The 15,113-nt window shown below is 42.5% G+C and overlaps 5 protein-coding genes across 5 annotated transcripts; 4 read left to right on the top strand and 1 right to left on the bottom strand.

The window, feature by feature from the left end:
* Nucleotides 1-1,251: 1,251 nt before the first annotated feature.
* LOC133447083 (histone H2A) lies at nucleotides 1,252-1,673 on the top strand. The gene has a single exon (XM_061725533.1). It carries the CDS (start codon nucleotides 1,270-1,272, stop codon nucleotides 1,654-1,656), a length of 387 nt encoding a protein of 128 aa, XP_061581517.1. The 5' UTR covers nucleotides 1,252-1,269; the 3' UTR covers nucleotides 1,657-1,673.
* A 682-nt stretch (nucleotides 1,674-2,355) lies between these two features.
* LOC133447023 (histone H3) lies at nucleotides 2,356-5,628 on the top strand. Its single transcript, XM_061725415.1, has 2 exons — nucleotides 2,356-2,371; nucleotides 5,213-5,628. Exon 2 carries the CDS (start codon nucleotides 5,218-5,220, stop codon nucleotides 5,626-5,628), a length of 411 nt encoding a protein of 136 aa, XP_061581399.1. The 5' UTR covers nucleotides 2,356-2,371; nucleotides 5,213-5,217.
* A 1,290-nt stretch (nucleotides 5,629-6,918) lies between these two features.
* Nucleotides 6,919-7,533, bottom strand: LOC133446998 (histone H1-like). Its single transcript, XM_061725346.1, has one exon. The coding sequence runs from the start codon at nucleotides 7,531-7,533 to the stop codon at nucleotides 6,919-6,921; it is 615 nt and encodes a 204-aa protein (XP_061581330.1).
* A 2,419-nt stretch (nucleotides 7,534-9,952) lies between these two features.
* LOC133447149 (histone H4) lies at nucleotides 9,953-10,562 on the top strand. Its single transcript, XM_061725648.1, has one exon. It carries the CDS (start codon nucleotides 9,960-9,962, stop codon nucleotides 10,269-10,271), a length of 312 nt encoding a protein of 103 aa, XP_061581632.1. The 5' UTR covers nucleotides 9,953-9,959; the 3' UTR covers nucleotides 10,272-10,562.
* A 940-nt stretch (nucleotides 10,563-11,502) lies between these two features.
* LOC133447093 (histone H2B) lies at nucleotides 11,503-12,605 on the top strand. The gene has a single exon (XM_061725544.1). It carries the CDS (start codon nucleotides 11,507-11,509, stop codon nucleotides 11,879-11,881), a length of 375 nt encoding a protein of 124 aa, XP_061581528.1. The 5' UTR covers nucleotides 11,503-11,506; the 3' UTR covers nucleotides 11,882-12,605.
* The last annotated feature ends 2,508 nt before the right edge of the window (nucleotides 12,606-15,113 follow it).

Raw genomic sequence — 15,113 nt, 5'->3', positions numbered from 1 at the left:
TATGGAAAATTATTTTTAAATAATGAAAACAAATCATTTACAGTGAGGGGGTCAAGGTATGGACAGTGATTATGGTTTAGGGGACACATCATTGTTTTTTATTTAGATTAAATAAATGATTTTCTCCAAATGATCTTTATCTCGGTCTCCAAACTTTCACTGACCACAACTGTCTGGTTTATATCCATAGACATATAAACGTAGACGCCTCATTGAGCCAACTGAACAACGCCTCAGCGGCCCGTTGCTGTGATACGACACCACATTGGACGTGGCAAATTTACCAGATATTGAACATTGATTATTATAAATGCATGTAAAATCCTCGAATGAATAATAATTTGATTTAAAAAATTCACCCGTAGCATGAATTGAATAGTAAGGCAACATAAATGATCCCAAAGTTGCAGAGAACAGGGATGGTTCATGTTATGTGATCCAGCATTAACTATCCTTTTATATTGAACAAAGCCCCAGACTACTGAAAGCAGTGATGCAGATTTTCTCCTAATTTTGTCTTTGTCAATAAAAAAACCCCAATCTGTTTGTAGTCTCACTCCACTACATACTATATAATACATACATGGACCACAGTGTAAAACATAGCCATTATGGCCTCAATTTTGAGGCTACTTTAGGTCACGTGACCGAGTTTCTTGCCGGTGTTCTGCCAAATTATCCTACCCGTCGAGATGTCCTATTTTGCGTCACTGCGCATGCGCACGAGTCAACAGCATCGCCTTGACAAAAACAACACGGTATCGTCCTACCGATCAGCTGTATACGAAGAAATGCCCCAATCACAATTCCAGCCTCCCAAGGTTGCTGATCTTCTACTGCATCTTCATTTTACCCCCAACTACTACCCCATCCCTCATATCCACTCATATCCACTTTTTATGCACAGGTTGATTTCTCACATCGAGACTACTGCTGCTGTAACTGTCTGGGAGACAGAGTTCATTGTGCAGAGTTCATGTTATAAAAAACACAAATATATCCAAGTTCATGAAGTGTTTAAATTGATTAATAAGAGAGTTTAGGATATTTTATTTTGAAAGTATGTGGTCACATCCCCAGGTCTGTTGTGCGGGTCAATTGAGGGATTCGCTGTTCATTGGATAGAATCTTTTCAAAACTCCCGCCTCGTTTCTCTCTGTCCTGATTGGTGCGGCAGGACTCGTCCCGCGCTCTCCGGTATTTAATGAGGTTTTCCGCTGCTGAAGACACAGTTTCTCTTGACACCAGTTCCAGAAAGACATTATCAACATGAGCGGCCGCGGAAAGACCGGAGGGAAAGCCAGAGCGAAGGCCAAGACCCGCTCCTCCCGTGCAGGACTGCAGTTCCCAGTGGGTCGTGTCCACAGACTGCTGCGTAAAGGCAACTACGCGGAGCGCGTCGGTGCCGGCGCCCCCGTCTACCTGGCGGCTGTGCTGGAGTATCTGACCGCTGAGATCCTGGAGCTGGCTGGAAACGCTGCCCGCGACAACAAGAAGACCCGCATCATCCCCCGTCACCTGCAGCTGGCTGTCCGCAACGACGAGGAGCTCAACAAGCTGCTGGGGGGGGTCACCATCGCTCAGGGCGGCGTGCTGCCCAACATCCAGGCGGTGCTGCTGCCCAAGAAGACCGAGAAGGCCGCCAAGGCCAAGTAAAGCTGCTGCTGAAGAAACCCCGGAACACAACGGCTCTTTTAAGAGCCACACACTCCTCTGAGAGACACGATTACCGTATAACAATTACTATGGGATTTTTGTGCTTGTTCTCACATAAAGGCTGAATTATACTTCTGCGTCAAAACGACGCCGTGTCTACGGCGTGTGGTTTTTGGACACGCAGAGGACACGCCGTCACATGCGCCGTCAGTGACGTGCACCTCCCGAAAATTGTAACTACGCGTCGAGGAGACGCAGACCACACGCAGACCGAGAGGGCTGTGATTGGTTCGTTTGAAAGCGAAGCATTTCCGGTTTCCGGTTTGAATCAGTAGTGAACTTCCAGGGCTTTTTTCTTCGTTTATATGTGATTTTTTTTGTTTTTGTTTTTTGCACAATAGTTGTCCTTATTTCTTTGATTTACTGTGACCGGAAAAAGTCGGATAAACCATTCAGAAAAAGATCGCTAACTAGTGGCCGCGGGGGGTACTGCACCGCGACCAAATGGAGAGACGGAGAAGTCAGAACGATTCGTGACGGGGTCACGGGTGCGCCGTGTGCTCTGCGTGTGTGTGACGCAGAAGTATACCCGCACCTTAAGTCGCTTTGGATAAAAGCGTCTGCTAAATGACAGAGTAATACCACTAAAGGTCAATCCACTAATACAACGACACAAAATGTAAAGCACAAAAAGTTGTATGGAGCAGTAACATCTGCATTTATTGGAAACTAAATTGTCTCAGAAGAAACGACCAATAACTACAATTGTTTAAAAAAAACATTTAACATTTACAATAGGATTATAGCACTAACTAGTTCATCGGTTGTCTGCTGGTTGAAGTGAGGCTCTGTAATTAAAAATGATTTTCAGAGGTAATTAAATATATATACATATAACATAAATAGCATGTTTGTGAAATGATTTACTTTCTCTATAAAGGAAAATGTGTTGACTGGTGTTGCTTCAGAAACTTAGAAGTGACCTGTTCAAATCCAAAAGTCTGTCTGTTAATCTAATGTGGAAATATGTAATTGCTCTTTTTGAAATAGGAACTGATAAAAGGAAATGTTAAAATATATTACTACCGATATTTCAGTAGATGGCGCTAACACAACATCCATTAAGGCGGAGAAAACCCGTCCCTGTCCTCTAACACCGTGATTCCCAACCCCCGGTCCCCGGACCGGTACCGGTCCGTAGAGCCGTTACTACCGGGCCGTGGAATGGCTTGTGTTCCGATCATAATTAGGGCTGCAATGATTCGCCGACGTTGTCGACAAAAAAGCGATAATCAAAATTGTCACCAGACGTTTTTTTCCCAATGGAGTGAGGCATCTCACTTCACTTCACCTCATACAATCTCTCCCGAGAGCAGCGCTGCACGGCAGGGTCTCAGCAGCTTTTCTTTTTTTTGCGTGTCAGCGCAGTTGCGGGTAACAAAACTTGGCACTGGGGGTTCTAGGATTTTTCTGAAACAGGGGCCATTATGGGGCCAAATGTAACCTTCAGGGGCCAACAGTATTAAGCCCCTTTCACATAGAGGGCGCAAAGCGGGACCGCCGCCGGCTTTCCCATTAATTGTGTATGTGCTACTGCAGCGCAAGAGTGGACCGCTCTGCTGGCGAGCTTGGCGGCGCGCGAGAGGCCACCTGCCACGGGCGTTTCACCTGCCTGCGTCTGAATTGAACATTTTTTAATTTCATCGCGCTGTGAGGGCATCTCGGTGCGACCAATAGGAGAGAAGGTGGTTGTCATCCTGCTGAGGACCCACTCCCCAACAGGCTGTCAAACTGCTCCCTGTTCAATCTGAAGTAGACCTGGTCATCATGGAGCTGTAGCTCCAACGAGCCTGGATTCCCCCAAATCCTGTCTTCTCAAGGGGATTTCATGGACCCTCCTTGATGCTGCTGCTCGTCTCCTCCTCAGAAGAACTAAAGCCAGCATCCCCCCTGAAATAAAAACGGTCAGAATCATCCCCCCCCTGAAATAAAAACGGTCCAAGTCATCCCCCCCTGAAATAAAAACGGTCAGAATCATCCCCCCCCTGAAATAAAAACGGTCAGAATCATCCCCCCTGAAATAAAAAAAGTCCAAATCATCCCCCTGTAAAACTGCCATCCCTCCTTTCCATCCCTTATGTCATTTCATCAATGAATGTGGTTTTACTGCTATTTCAACATTTAGAGTCATCACCAGAAAAATAACACCAGAAAAATAACTCATTTGACAATTTTCACCTGTTTCAAGTCAATTTTCACTTGAAATAAGTAGGAAAATCTGCCAGTGGAACAAGATTTATCTTCTCATTACAAGCAAAAAAATCTCAGATTTTTCTACTTATTTCAAGTGAAAATCTTTGAAAAAAAATTGTTGTTTTTTATTTACTTTTTGTATGAACAGCAGCAAAGTTGAATAAAATATCTATTTTTCATTGAAGTACCCATCTTTCTCGTGTTTATTATCATTTGCCACATAATTAAAGCAACCTCATACTAAATTTAAGAAAACAATTTTTGCATTTTTTTGTCATATAATTTCATCCAAAACTTGTATAAAATCGAAATGTGTTTGTTTGAGTGGCAGCCCTGTCATGGCTTGGTGGACAATAAGTTCTGGTACCCGACCGGACTGACCAGCGCCATGCACAGGTGCTGTATGCAGGTTAGGTACAGTCTGCTGCAGAGATGAGCGGACTTCAGCAAACCTCCATGAGCCGTTTCTTTACTGGTTGTTCGAGTAAAAGAAATGGTGATGAACAAGTAGAAAATCCTACCAAAAAGAAAAGCAAAAGCTTTAATCGCAAGTACGACATTATGTATATAAAATACGGATTTGTTGCAACGGGCGATTTGGAGGCGCCAAACCCACTATGTATTTTATGTGGAGAAACGCTCGGCAACGAAGCAATGAAGCCATCCAAGCTCCAAAGACACTTAAATACAAAACATCCTTCTCTCAAAGACAAACCAGTGGTTTTTTTCGAAAGGAAAAAACGTGAGTTACATTTGCAGAAGCAAGTTTTAAAGGCCACAACATCAGCTAACGTCGCTGATGATAGCCTGCATTTTACAATGCATAGTTTTTTTCTAAAATGTTTATTAAAATTGACATAAATTGTCAACCGGTCCCTGAGCTTTTTGTTTATACTTCTGCTGGTCCTTGGCACAAAAAAGGTTGGGAACCCCTGCTCTAACACGTCCTCCACGAAAAGTACACATTCTTTTTTCCTTACCAGTTTACACACTATAAATACCCAGCTACTGGGGGTTGGTTTCTAGTGATTGGAGTAAATAAACTAATAAATAAATGAACTAACTTACACAACCGGGACAGAGAGACAGCAGGGGGCGGGGCTCCGGACTAGGCGGGAGTTTTGAAAAGATTCTATCCAATAAACGGCGCACATTGAGGCGCGAGCTCGCTCCCGGGGGGGGCGGGGCTGCAGAGCAGAATCCACCAATCAGGAGCGGAGGTCTGGACCGCGTCACCGAGTCACACACTTTAAGAGCAGCGAGTCTCGCTTCTCCCAGCATTATTGTCCTGATCCAGAATCAGTCGCCATGGCCAGAACCAAGCAGACCGCTCGTAAGTCCACCGGAGGCAAAGCCCCCAGGAAGCAGCTGGCCACCAAGGCCGCCCGGAAGAGCGCCCCGGCCACCGGCGGAGTGAAGAAGCCTCACCGCTACAGGCCCGGTACCGTGGCTCTGAGGGAGATCCGCCGCTACCAGAAGTCCACGGAGCTGCTGATCCGCAAGCTGCCCTTCCAGCGGCTGGTGAGAGAAATCGCTCAGGACTTCAAGACCGACCTGCGCTTCCAGAGCTCCGCCGTCATGGCCCTGCAGGAGGCCAGCGAGGCTTACCTGGTTGGGCTGTTCGAGGACACCAACCTGTGCGCCATCCACGCCAAGAGGGTCACCATCATGCCCAAAGACATCCAGCTGGCCCGCCGCATCCGCGGGGAGAGAGCTTAGACCGTCTCCCCTGTAACCCACAACGGCTCTTTTAAGAGCCACCAACATCACCACTAAAGAGCTGCTTCCGGCAATCTCATTCTTAGTTGCTACATTGTTACAAAGCAGAACATGATTCCCTTAATTAATAGTTTAGCTCCTCTTCCATTATAATTAATAGGCTACATCTGATATGAGCAGTATAAGATCTTAAACATACCCTATTATATATTTTTTGTACTTGTATAACCTGTTCTCTGCATCTTCCAATCTTTCAGCCCTTTATTTTACATATTTATGTAAAAAAAAAAGATTTCAAGTTTTAAATTCTGTAAATTTCACATGAGAAAAATATCACAATAATCATCAAAACGGTACATTCATGTGAGTTTAGTGGAATTTATTAATAATTGGAGGAAGAACAATAGTGAAAAACATTATTTTCATGTTTATATTTGTTTTTATACCACTGTCATACCAAAACGTTTGTTTTTTTTTCCGTCTACACACATGTACTAATCCAGTAGGTTTCCATTGCTGTGCTGCTGTACTTTGACATTTTGGTTAAATAAAAGTTGTTCTAGAAACTTTTTTCTTTTCATCAAAACATTTCAAAAGTAGAAAATTACTAAATTTGATTTAAAGTGCTCAAGATACTTGAAGAGACTTGAACTTATACAAATGTAATCAATAACAAATTTGTAGTTGCATGAGTACCACAATATTTTCTTATAAGAAAACAATATTTCTTATGTGACACAATTTGCCTCTTAAGGAAGATGTGGTGGCTCTTAAAATACTGATACTCTTTAAATACTAAGATACTGCAAAAAGTGTCCTTATCTGTTAAACAGTTAGAACACACAGTAATATTGAATATATATATATATTGAAAGTTGAAGTTATCTTGGGAAAGGAATGGGCAGGAGCACTGATTCTTTGCACATTTGGCAATTCTACAGCCATAAAATCCAAAAAAATCCAGGCACCTTGGGTTAATAAACCACATTAAAAAAATGCTGAAGTCTGTGAGTGAATTATTGATTAAGATACTCTGAAATGTATAGTGGATTAAAAAGAAACCTACAAATAAAAGAGAAAGGGGTTGAAACCTGATTTGTAAATCCTTTGAAACTGTCATTTTACTTTTGTGTAAAAGAAAATATGGTAATGTTCCCTTAAATGTACATTTGATAAATGAGGGTAATTGTGCAATTTACTGTTGAAAAACCAAACTGATAGGAAAAGAACTCTCAGGATGAGGTGGTGGCTCTTAAAAGAGCCTTTTTGATTTCCCCCAGCAGTGATGCTTCACTTCTTCTTGGGTGCTGCCTTCTTGGCTTTGGGCTTGGCCGCCTTCTTGGCGGGGGACTTGTTGGCTTTGGGGGCCTTCTTCAGCACCTTCTTGGGGCTCTTGGCGACCTTCTTGGGGCTCTTGGCGACCTTCTTGGGGCTCTTGGCCGTCTTCTTGAGCGCTGCGGGCTTCTTCACCTTCTTGGGGCTCTTCTTGGCCGCTGCTGGTTTCTTGGCTGCTGCGCTCTTCGCCTTCTTCGCTGCTGCGGGTTTCTTGGCGGCGGGCTTGTTGGCTTTAGGAGGCGCTTTCTTCACGGGAGCTTTGGCCTTCGTGTCAGTGTTCTTGCTGATCTTGAAGGAGCCGGAGGCCCCGGTCCCCTTGGTCTGGACCAGGGTCCCCTTGGTCACCAGGCTCTTGATGGCGGTGTTGACGCGGGCTTTGTTCTTGTCCACGTCGTATCCTCCGGCGGCCAGAGCTTTCTTGACGGCGGCGGCGGACACGCCGCTGCGCTCCTTGGACGCGGCCACGGCCTTCACGATGAGCTCTGCCGCGCTGGGGCCGGCCTTCTTCGGCTTGGACACCTTCTTCTTGGCGGCTTTGGCCGGAGCCGGAGCTGGAGCTACTTCTGCCATGTCGAGCTGCTGCGAGAGTCACTGCTAATGATGAGAAGCCGGAGCTCCGACGGAACTTAAACACACCATGAGAACCGTGGAGACTCAACCCGCAGCGCCGCTCCCGTGTGCAGTCGGCGGAGTCCCACTTGTGTTTTCTCCTCGTCCTTTAACGGGTCAAAAATCAGTGTTGGAGCGTCGTTTCAGGCTGACAGAGGAGAAGCTGACAGCGGACTAGTTTCTCTTCGTGTCCAGATACTCTGGAAGTCCGATGTTCTCCGCAGTTTGTTTGTGGGGGTTTAAAACTTCGTGGAGTCGCCGCGGAGCTCGGGGCCGATCAGCAACTTTTCCCTCTTCTTTCTCTCCTAAAATGCTTTAAAATGCGTCCGAGCTCCGAGAAAAGAAGATTTCCAGATGAGCCAAATGATTGTTCAAATACCAAAAAGAACAACACATATCCATAGGTCTTAAATATTTAGTAAAATTGAGATAATGTGGCAGCAGCAAACACACTCATGATGGAGGAGACTCTTGTGGCAGCGACTTCCTGTTAGACTCAACACGACTGTTGTTTCTGTTTTAATGTAAAAAAAAAAAATAAAAATAGAATACAATGTTGTTGTCTCTTATTTGCTATTTGAAAATGTTTTATAACTTGCTGTTTATTTCTGATGACATTTTTATAGTAAATCAGTATGTACTACCAGCAGATGAGAGCTGTCTGTCAGCACAGGAAGCAGCTTTAACTAAAACTGATTAGTTTAACTATTAGGCTACTGAGTCAATGTCAAAACTATACACTATGTCTCTTTTATTGTATTTATATGGACCTATTTGAGTCTGAAATAAAGATTGAATTGAATATACACTATGATTATGTAAAAGAACCACCACAAATGAGAGACCAGTGATGTGTTTAAAATCTGTTATCCTAAATAAACTAGAAAGGCATTTGTTAGTGTCAGCCTTTGTAGGCACTGTTGTCATATTTATGAAATGTGAAAAATCAACAGCAAGAGTTTTCAAACATGATCATAATAAGTTTCAGATCTGGTCAGGAAGTGATCAGTGAATGTTTCAGTGGATTATATGAAAGGGAATATTTTAAATGACGACACAGGAGAAGTTAGAAATGTTCATGTTAAAAAAGAAAAGGACAAAATATTTATAAAGTCATGTGATTGTTTTGCACCTCTATTGTTTCTTTAGTATATTTTTTTGTTCAGTTTAAAAAAAAAAACATTTTGCAACGAAAACCCTTCTCTCAGAGTCAGCTGATCTGATGGCAGAGCTCTTAGAGCTTTTACGGAAAGACGAATCTCAACAGTCTCATCAAATGAGAAGAAGAGGCTGAGGAGACCGGAAAAACTTGACAATGCATCCTATAAATTGAACGATCTATGTGTTTGTTAACCTGGTGCACCAAAAGAAAATAATATTTTTATGTTAATACCTGGTGGACTGGTGTCAGGACGATGTCAAAGAGATAGAGGTTGATTCCAGGGGAAAATCCGCTGATCGCTCCCTCTGAACATCAGTGGCTCAACAGTTGAGGTCGGCAGCAGTCTGAAGGTCATGATGGACGTGGCTGGGGATTTCTCCGGGACCCATAACACCAGTACCATGACCAATAAGCCCAACAGTGTCTACATTATCTATGCAACCTGAAGAAGACCAGCTTCTCCCCACTGTGGAGAATAAAAATCATATATGTGTGTGAAAACATAACCACTGAGTATACTGAGAGAAAATCAACTCCTCTCAAGGTTTTCAACGGGAACCGAGGGTTTCATGGTAGGGAGGAAAAGGGATGGCTACTGTGCATGTATGGCACTGACTGCTAGATTTTCTGAGTCTGGGTTATAAGTTTATGCGCTTCCCACTCCACGCTCAGACACGACTCAGGTGGATCGGGAAACTGTTGTTTGCTGTAATTGTATAGGTGAGTGTGTTTCCATTAAGCTGCATGTTTCAATATTGTTGATTGATTTTGAAATACCTGGTCTGTGACTCATAACCCTGTTCTTCTTGTCACATCAACGAGCTGATGAGAGAGATGGATTAGTAACGCAGGGTAAAATAGGAAAATCTAATCTCTCGACAGCTCCCATCCTGACCACATTCTTAAGCGGCTGCCATTGAGAGCCTCCCCTGTGGACTGTATCACCATCTGCTCTGGGAACAGCACAATCGGTGAGTGGGGATCCCAGCAGCAGACGTGTGGGCCACATCAGCGTTGTGTAAATTTGTGGAAGGTTGTACTGACAAATCTAACGTTGTTTTACCACTAGGGTGCGCTAGAAAACTGGACTGTGCAATCATTAACAAACAACAGAACTGCGAACAAGAGTAGGCTCGCCCCTGTCCTCTAATACGTCCTCAGTAAGGAGCTAAATAACGTGGTCGACGTAGTTCCAGCTCAGTTGTTGACTAACTTCATATTCAACATGAGCGGACGAGGAAAAGGAGGAAAGGGTCTCGGTAAAGGAGGCGCTAAGCGTCACCGTAAAGTCCTCCGTGACAACATCCAGGGAATCACCAAACCTGCCATCCGCCGTCTGGCTCGCCGCGGGGGGGTGAAGCGTATCTCCGGTCTGATCTACGAGGAGACCCGCGGTGTGCTGAAGGTCTTCCTGGAGAACGTGATCCGTGATGCCGTCACCTACACCGAGCACGCAAAGAGGAAGACGGTGACCGCCATGGATGTGGTGTACGCGCTCAAGAGACAGGGACGCACCCTGTACGGATTCGGGGGTTAAACCATCTAACCGTTTCAACCAAACAACGGCTCTTTTCAGGGCCACCCACCTGATCTGAGAGCAAATTACCGACATTTATACGCACACATTGAAAATGACCGCATAATTCCTGAATCTCTTATTTTGAAATCGCACGGCTAATATAAGCGTTTATCTATATATTTATCTATATGTTCGTGTTCAGTCTATCGTCAACTGTCACCCGCAACCCACTGCTGAATGAAGTGCTAGTTTGCTCCCTTGGAAAGTGGAGCGAGGTATGAAATTCAGTAACACTTCCGTTATTGCAATGTAACGTATACAATATTTACAATGTTTTTGTGTTTGAATTGATTAATACAAACTAGCAACTTGACAATTTAATGTAAATATTTGCTTTATTGTAGCCCATTGCATTTATGTGGGCATATTGTTCATTACTTTTTTTAGCATGTAAATGATGTATCTTGTATTATATGCATTTTGTCTTATTTGTATCATACTTTTAGATTCATGGTGCTGGAGACTTCTCTGGTTCCAGGTGATGCTACACATGATTTTGTGTAAACGTCTTGATTAAATAATTATTCGATGCAGGAAATAATAACCTGGACAACAATTTCTATGTCAGATGTGATCACATCTACCACTATATCTTAAATAAATAGACATTGAGCATGCAACTGGATTCATTTTCAAACTTAGTCTTTGCATCTATCTAAATTAAAGCGATACACAACTGACAAGAGTTCTGACGCTTCTGTTGGTCCACGAAAGTTTACCTATTTCTATCCGCTTGTTTACAAAGATTCATGATGTGGAGTTGCTACAGTGTTTTAAATGTTGCGTTTTCCACTACAGGTGGTTTTAAACGGCTGTATTCAGTTAAATGTAATACAGGACAGTTAAATAATTAAACTGTCCTTTTTTGCTGCTCGTTGACCCTGGTCAGATTAAAGAGCTCTGCACTACATTCATCCGCTACTTTTTCACAACCCTCTGAAAACAATCTCACAATACAAATATTGTATTTATAGATGTATTTGCTAAACAAACGGCGCCTGTCGGTAGTTTCCCGCTCTTCTTTCTCTCCACTGAGAGCCGCCCACCGGTTTAAATGAAGAGAGACTTCATCTGTGACGTCAGAACCACTGGACCAATCACAGACGGGAGACTGCACTGTAGATTTTGCATGTGGAGGGAATGAAAGCAGCCTCTCTGACCGAGGCAGTTCATTCGTTTCTGAAGAAGGAAACATGCCTGAACCCGCCAAGTCCGCGCCCAAGAAGGGCTCCAAGAAAGCCGTGACCAAGACCGCCGGGAAAGGCGGCAAGAAGAGGAGAAAGAGCAGGAAGGAGAGCTACGCCATCTACGTGTACAAGGTGCTGAAGCAGGTCCACCCCGACACCGGCATCTCCTCCAAGGCCATGGGCATCATGAACTCGTTCGTCAACGACATCTTTGAGCGCATCGCCTCTGAATCGTCTCGTCTGGCTCACTACAACAAACGCTCCACCATCACCTCCAGGGAGATCCAGACCGCCGTGCGCCTCCTGCTGCCCGGGGAGCTGGCCAAGCACGCCGTGTCCGAGGGAACCAAGGCCGTCACCAAGTACACCAGCTCCAAGTAGACCAACACCCAATACAAACCAACGGCTCTTTTAAGAGCCACACACACAATCTGTGGAGCAAATTTTATTTATTAATTTAATAGTATGAAAGAGAGATCTAACTTTTAATTTTAAGTTCTTATTGATATGTTAAAGAACAAACCAACCTGTAAATAACAGGTTAAAAAAATTAAATGGTCATGTGATTGTGGAGGATTTGATTATGAATGCACATAGTGACTTTTAGGTATATGATCAGTGTTGTGTGGAATTTGCTGGTTTGGTAATGTCACAACTTTGGACCTGTAGCATCCATGACTAATTAACAAGATTCATTTAAGAATAGACTGATGTAAAGTTTTGTCTGTTATGGTTTTACTGAATAAAAAATGTAATTGTGAAACTAACCAAATAATCCTGGACCTTCCTAACCTATGTCTGTGTACCTACATCATTGATGAGATAATTGCCTTTTAAAATTATAAAGAGAAAATGTAACATTTGTAGATTGTAGTTCACAATTACAAGATTATCCTGTATTGAACAGATGTGACATCACTGGTGTGGTGGTCCTGCATCAGGTCTGGTCATTTTAGCTCAACTTTTCTTTTATCAGTTGCCAGCATACAGTACCGTTGTTGTTACTCAGCGCTTTAAAAGCAACCTAGCTTTTTATTCTTGGCAGTATTTCAAAGGGTGACCAAGCTTAAAGTGATGTAACTGAAATGTCATTCATGGGATCAAAGTGAACCTTTTTTTTTTGTTATTGCGTTTGTTTCATGTGTTGGTGTAAAATAAATGCTGGAAAGTTTCCATCTTAAATTATGGTCAACTGGTCAGGGATGCTGTCGGCACCAGAAGTGAACGTGTATCTCAAAGTTACACACAAATGTTTCTTAAAAATGAGTGGTTTATGTCTTATGTTCTTACTTTGTTGCAATAATGAATTATTACCATAAAAATAAACAAGCAAACACTTCTATGTTATATTTAAAACCCATTATCGGCCCAGAGAGATGCTTTGCGTAAAAAGACAGATTTAGGATTAATCCTATGGATCATTCCTCCATTTTTCAACACTTTTATTTTTTAATTTTCTTTTTCAGAATTTAAATGTTAAAGTCAAATGTGTTCATATCTAAACTATCTGCAAGCAAAAAAGTGTTATTTTTGGCCATGTAGGAACCAGCTTGCTTATTAATATGTCAGATATTGGAGCATTTATAATTAACAGAAGGGGTCCCAGAGGAAGATCTTTCATTAATGTCTAAGTACGGTAAGTGTGATTAAGAAAAACAGAAAGTCATTAGTTAGTTAGTAGCATGCAACCTTATAAGATGAGGGATTGAACCATAGAGTTACTCTGTTACATCTGAGTTATTATAAGGTTTAAGTGTGAGTGACTGATATGAATGCAATAGCTGTTTGTTGGTTTTTATTTTGTTTTTACTTATTAATTAAACACTTCAATCAGCATTTTATTTTTAATGCACTCACTCACAACACTAATATAAACCAAGAAATGAACATGGGGAGAAGGGAAGAAGAAAAAAATTAACAAACATACATTTGGGTTATACAGATGGTTCAGGACATGCAGGGAAAACTAAAATGGAAAGAAAAAGATAAATAAATAAAAACATACATGGACAACTGGGGCGTGCAGGGAATATCCACCCTGCATGTCCCAACTTCTGTTTTTAATGCACCCAAGACACTTGCATTTACTTGAACGTTGGGGGGACATAAAAAGATGAAAAAAGAAGGAAAGGAGTAAAAGGGAGAAAAAAGGTAAACTTAGACGGAGGGGGGTTAGCAGGGCGGGTCGGGGGACATTTCGGCTGTCTGCTGGCGGGACCCGGGGGGCCTTTAGGTTCCATGGTTTTCTGGTACACGTCCATACTACTTGGGACTGGCCCTGTGGCATGAGCTCTCTGGTGCTGGGCCGGCTGCCAGAGGGGCCTTCCAGGTGGTGGTGATAGTCACTGGCTACGTGTAACTAAGATGTGTCGACGGGTTAATATGTACATGTACTAGTTGACTATGGAGACCAAAACTGACAATAAAAACAGACATTTTTATATATATATATATATATATATATATATATATATATATAGCATATCTATATATATAAACACTGTATAACTTTTATGGGGTGGTCTGCTGGAGCAGCAGCATCAAAGCAGCAGAGATGAAGAGACTATACAAAGTGGTGAGGAAAGCCGGCTCTGTCCTGGGCTGCAGTCTCCATCTGTGGAGGTGGTGGGGGAGAGGAGGATGGTGGCTAAACTGTCCTCCATCATGGACAATGTCTCCCACCCCCTTCATGAGACTGTCAGAGCCCTGGAGATCCATCAACGACCAGCTTCATCACCCGTGGTGCGTCACTGAGAGGAACCACAGGTCCTTCCTCCCCGCTGCATCAGACTGTATAACCAGGCTGATCACCAGGCAACGGACAATAACAAGATGTGCAACATCTCCCTACCTCATACACATCCTACCTGTTTTTTTTGTTATCGTACTGCACTACTTTTATTTTTATTCTACTGTATATATTGTTTATATTTTGTAATTATATATTTTTTACTTTATATCCTTCTTTTGCTGCATGTGTGTGTTATTCATCCCCACTGAGGGATGAATAAAGATTATCTAATCTATACAAACATATATATATATATATATATATATATATATATATATATATATATAATAAAAAAATAGAAAGACCCACACTGTAGGAAAATAATTGATTTGATGATTTGATTGAAAAACAGCAGAAACAATAAACAAGTAAACAACAGATGCTACTTGCTTTGTTTCTGGGTTCTAGGTTTTGGTTTCTTTATTTAATTTAAAGCACTAAATATGCAGATGGAAGAGCCAGCAGAGCATAAGTCATGCACTGTGTATGCTGAATATAATCTATTAATACTTATTATAAATGTATTACTACTATTTTATCTACAAAGATAACAGGATTATTAAAAAATACCAGCTACCACTCCCCACCAGTTGGCGGCGGTAATTTTATAACCTGTTATCTTCAAATGCAAATGAAACTCAAGAAGAGTCAGATGAGGGGTGAAATATTGAAGGAGTCCAAACTGGGAATAAACAGGACAAATGTGCGAGAGTAAAGCTAAAGTATACGTGATAAATATTAATTGATAACACAGCTCTTTTTAGTTTAAACACACGATCATAACGTGTAATTGTCCTATTTCAGCGTCTGGACGTCGTTTCT

The sequence above is a fragment of the Cololabis saira genome, chromosome 1, assembly GCF_033807715.1.
Source record: "Cololabis saira isolate AMF1-May2022 chromosome 1, fColSai1.1, whole genome shotgun sequence".
Classification (NCBI taxonomy): Eukaryota; Metazoa; Chordata; class Actinopteri; order Beloniformes; family Belonidae; genus Cololabis; species Cololabis saira.
Note: the sequence above shows the minus strand (reverse complement) of the source record. Positions and strands in the feature narration are given on the sequence as shown.